The sequence below is a fragment of the Colobus angolensis genome, unplaced genomic scaffold (assembly GCF_000951035.1).
Source record: "Colobus angolensis palliatus isolate OR3802 unplaced genomic scaffold, Cang.pa_1.0 Scaffold500, whole genome shotgun sequence".
NCBI classification, from domain to species: Eukaryota; Metazoa; Chordata; class Mammalia; order Primates; family Cercopithecidae; genus Colobus; species Colobus angolensis.
The window spans coordinates 278,919-283,684 of record NW_012118489.1 but is presented as its reverse complement, the minus strand read 5'-3'; the positions used below and the strand labels follow the sequence as shown (position 1 = coordinate 283,684).

The following is a 4,766-nucleotide window of genomic DNA, read 5'->3' as shown; positions in this document are numbered from 1 at the left end:
ACTGGCCTTTGGCCACCGCGCCAGCCCTGAACTCTGTCCCCGCCGATCCCCGCGGGCGGAAGGGAGAGAAGGAGGAAGGGAGGGCAGGGGGCGGACCGGGGATCCCAGCCCCGATCGCCTCCGGTCCCGCCCGCTGTGAGGACGGCGATTCCGGTGCAGCAGAGCCCCCAGCCCAGCCCGGCCCTGGTGGACTCGCTGCAAGCACGCTAAGTGGAGCGACTTACGCAGCTCTTGGAGGCGCACAAGGCGCGCTATGGTGTCCCCGCCGACAGGCACCTGGTCCTCACCTAGGCGCGCCCCACCGCCTGGCCTGCCTGTACCCTGGGTGACTGCGGGTGGGGGAGTGAAATTAAAGACTGGCCGCGGGGCGCGGTGGCTCACCCCTGTAATCCCAGCACTTTCGGAGGCCGAGGCGGGTGGATCACTTGAGGTCAGACGAGACCTGCCTGGCCATCATGGTGAAACCCCGTCTCTATTAAAAATACAAAACAACAACAAAAAAAATAGCCAGACGTGGTGGGGCACCTCTAATCCCAGCTACTCGGGAGGCTGAGGCAGGAGAATCGTTTGAACCCAGGAGACGGAGGTTGCAGTGAGCCGAGATCATGCCACGGCACTCCAGCCTGGGTGACAGAGTGAGACTCCATCTCAAAAAAAGAAAAAAAAAAAAGAAGAAGAAGAAAAAAGAAAAAAATTAAAGGTGGGAAACAGACCTGCAGCCTATGTGTGTGTATTTGCACAGCAGGGGAGGTCCAGGCAAGGGTGGTGACCTTGAAATTCCTGGAGATGTGGACCAGGCCCTGCCCCCCAACTAGAGGTCAAATAGTCTCAGCAGGGCTCCTGGCCCCTGCCAGTGCCTGGGACCCAATGGGTGGGCTAGCCAGATCACTCTTGTCCACTCCAACATCAATTCCTGGGACACTCAGGTGTCACCTCTCCCTTGCACACCCTTTACACCTCCCAGCCCCACCCAGCAGCCAGCCCAGGCTGGTGACTGACAGGAAGTTCAAAGATCAGGCTGAGAAAAAAACCCGGAGACATCTGGGGCTCTGAATCCAAACATCTCCCCACTCACATACCTGGGGACACACGCTACTCCGGGAGGTGATTTGCGACTTAGCCAGGCCCCCAAGGTTGGGCTACTGTACGGAGAAAGTCTGCCCAGGTCCACATCCGAGCCTTCATCATTTGTCCTCCGGGTTCTGGGGTCCTGCTGGAAGAGGGGAGCTTCTGCAATGGGAGTTGCCACAGCCCCGTCGCCCCCCACCACCTCCAAAACCTTACAGAAGCAGCATCTAGAAGCAGTGGGAGCCTACCAATATGTGCTCACTTTCCTCTTCATGGGTGAGAGCAGGGGAGGCACGGGTGCCTGGGGTCTGCCAGGGGAGTAGGCCTTGGAGGGAGAGTGGCTGGGCTTCTGGCTTGCATGCCTAAGGACAATGACCAGGTGACTGGTCTGGGAGAGGGCCAGAGGAGATAGCTGGTTGTTCTGAAGGGGAGGAAGGGAAGGGAGCAGCTGGAGAGAATGATGGAGTTTCAGAAGTGAACTCTTTTCTTCCTCACCCTTCACCCAGGCCCTTTCTTCTCCCTTCTTGTCTTCGTCCTCCTCTTCACATCACTCTGGACCTTCTCTGTTGTTTACTTGGTGTGGCTCTACGTGGACTGGGACACACCCAACCAAGGTGAGCTCCGGACGGGTGCCCAGGTAGCCAGAGATGGTGGGGACATGGGGGGGAAGGGGAGGTGGCTCCAGGGGTTCTTCCACCAGTATTTCATTGTCTGCAGGTGGAAGGCATTTGGAGTGGATAAGGAACCAGGCAATTTGGAGACAGCTAAGGGATTATTATCCTGTCAAGGTGATGGGTCACCCTGAAGAAACACTGCTTTCTCCCTCTCCCCATCTCCCACACCTAGGAGCCCTTCCCTGTGCTGGGGCCTGAGCTCCCCACTGCCTAAGCTCAGGCAGGGGACAGGGAATGGATGGTGGTTTTTTGTTTGTTTGTTTGTTTTGTTTTGTTTTTGAGAGGGAGTCTCGCTCTGTCACCCAGGCTGGAGTCCAGTGGCATGATCTCGACTCACTGCAAGCTCCGCCTCCCGGGTTCATGCCATCCTCCTGCCTCAGCCTCCCGAGTAGCTGGGACTACAGGTGCCCGCCACCATGCCCGGCTAATTTTTTTGCATTTTTAGTAGAGACGGGGTTTCACCATGGTAGCCAGGATGGTCTCGATCTCCTGACCTCGTGATCCGCCTGCCTTGGCCGCCCAGCCGTGTTTTAAGACCGAGTCTCCTTCTGTCGCCGAGGCTGGAGGGTAGTGGTGCAATCTCAGCTCATTCCAACCTCCACCTCCTGGGTTCAAGCTATTCTCGTGCCTCAGCCTCCCTAGTAGCTGGGATTATAGGCGCCCGCCACCATGCCTGGCTAATTTTTGTAGTTTTAGTAGAGACAGGGTTTCAACATGTTGGCCAGGCTGGTCTCAAACTCCTGGCCTCAAGTGATCCAGCTGCCTCGGCCTCCCAAAGTGCTGGGATTACAGCCATGAGCCACCGCGCCTGGGAGTGGATAATGTTCAAGAGTGGGCCCTTGGTGGGGCACCATGGCTCATACCTATAATCCCAGCACTTTGGGAGGCTGAGGTGGGAGGATCGCTTGAGCCCAGGAGTTAGAGGCTGCAGTGAGCCATGACTGCACCACTGTATTCCAGCCTGAGCAACAGAGTGAGACCCTGTCTCTAAAAAAATAAAAATAAAAATAAAAAGAGGCTGGGTGCGGTGGCTCAAGCTTATAATCCCAGCACTTTGGGAGGCCAAGGTGGGCAGATCACAAGGTCAGGAGTTCAAGACCAACCTGGCCAACATGGTGAAACCGCGTCTCTACTAAAAATACAAAAATTAGCTGGGCATGGTGTCACGTGCCTGCAATCGCAGCTACTCAGGAGGCTGAGGCAGGAGAATAGCTTGAACCGGGACCCAGAGGCGGAGGTTGCAGTGAGCCGAAATTGCGCCACTGCACCCCAACCTAGGCTACAGAGTGAGACTCCGTCTCAAAAAAAAAAAAAAAAAACAAAAGCAAAAAACCTGGGCCCTTGACCCTATCCGAGGAAACTTTAACTTGGAACTCTGTTGGGGTGGAGGGCCCCTCTCTTCAACCGGTGTCTTGCCTTCCATCCTCCCTTCATCCTGCTCAACACCCCGAAGCTGGTGAAAACGGCAGAGCTGCCCCCGGATCAGAACTACGTGCTAGGCGCCCACCCTCATGGGATCATGTGTACAGGCTTCCTCTGTAATTTCTCCACCGAGAGCAATGGCTTCTCCCAGCTCTTCCCAGGGCTCTGGCCCTGGTTGGCCGTGCTGGCTGGCCTCTTCTACCTCCCGGTCTATCGCGACTACATCATGTCTTTTGGTGAGCCAAATGGGAGGAGGCGACTCCTAACCAGATGTTCCCCAGCCCCTCTGGAACCCCCCCCCACCATAATAAGTTCCCCACGCAGGACAGGGGCCAGCCTGAGCATTGGCCAGACTTGCAGTGAGAATCTGGGTAGGTTCCCTGCCTTGGAGATGGGAATAGGGGGCTTTAAACTAAAGGCTGGGTGAGGGCCGGGGTGCCGTGGAGGCAGATGAGGACTACTTTCCACCTCCTCCTGCCCACAGGACTCTGTCCCGTAAGCCGCCAGAGCCTGGACTTCATCCTGTCCCAGCCCCAGCTCGGGCAGGCAGTGGTCATCATGGTAGGGGGTGCGCACGAGGCCCTGTATTCAGTCCCCGGGGAGCACTGCCTCATGCTCCGGAAGCGCAAAGGCTTCGTGCGCCTGGCGCTGAGACACGGGTGAGTGCGCGGGCAGGCCCCACCCGTCAGTTCTCTGCTGGTTTATGCCCTCTCTCAGTCCCCAGACATCTAGGTCCCTGCAGGGGACATCTGGGTGCCCAGAGACCAGCGCCGTGCCCTGCACCGAGGCCCACGTGGGCTCTCCAGGGCATGACTCGATGCCAAATATGGGGTCTGCTTACCCCAGCCTCCCTTCCACCTCCGTGGAGACAAAACCATAATGCAAATAGCAGGGCCCCCTGGCTCAGAAGCCCTGTCTTCCCTCTGTGACCCCATCTCAAAAGCAAAACCTTGTGCTTGTTTCTTTTTTTGTTATTGTTGTTGAGAGGGAGTCTGGCTCTGTCGCCCAGGCTGGAGTGCAATGGCGTGGTCTCGGCTCACTGCAACCTCCACCTCCCGGGTTCAAGTGATTCTCCTGCCTCAGCCTCCAGAGTAGCTGGGACTACAGGCGCCCACCACCACACCGAGCTAATTTTTATATTTTTAGTAGAGATGAGGTTTCACCATTTTGGCCAGGCTGGTCCCGAACTCCTGACCCCAAGTGATCCACCCACCTCAGCCTCCCAAAGTGCTGGGTTTATAGGCGTGAGCCACCATGCCCGGCCAGACTTGTTTCTTTACTTGTGAAGAGGGCTGATACCTACCTTGCCACAATGTTGTTATTGCAAAGACTGAAAGAGAAAATGACTATGAGAAGGCCCACTACACAATTCAAGAAGAGTGAGTCCTGGCTAGGTGTGGTGGTTCACACCTGCAGTCCCAGTGCTTTGGGAGGCCAAGGCAGGAAGATCTCTTGAAGCCAGGAGTTCAAGACCAGCCTGGGCAATGTAGGGAGACCTCATTCTCTAAAAAAAAAAAAAAAAAAAAAATTAGCCAGGTGTGCACGCCTGAAGTTTCAGCTACTCGGGAGGCTGAGGTGGAAAGATGACTTAAGCCAAGGAGG

At 56.3% G+C, this 4,766-nt stretch overlaps 1 protein-coding gene across 1 annotated transcript in view; it reads left to right on the top strand.

The window, feature by feature from the left end:
* The first annotated feature begins 1,073 nt into the window (after positions 1–1,073).
* Positions 1,074–4,766, top strand: part of MOGAT3 (monoacylglycerol O-acyltransferase 3) — a 6,206-nt gene continuing 2,513 nt past the window's right edge. The window contains exons 1-5 of the mRNA XM_011960031.1: positions 1,074–1,344; positions 1,575–1,682; positions 1,786–1,856; positions 3,196–3,400; positions 3,649–3,823. Of these exons, the coding sequence (XP_011815421.1) occupies positions 1,236–1,344; positions 1,575–1,682; positions 1,786–1,856; positions 3,196–3,400; positions 3,649–3,823 (668 nt within the window). The 5' untranslated portion in view covers positions 1,074–1,235. The remainder of the gene's footprint in view (positions 1,345–1,574; positions 1,683–1,785; positions 1,857–3,195; positions 3,401–3,648; positions 3,824–4,766) is intronic.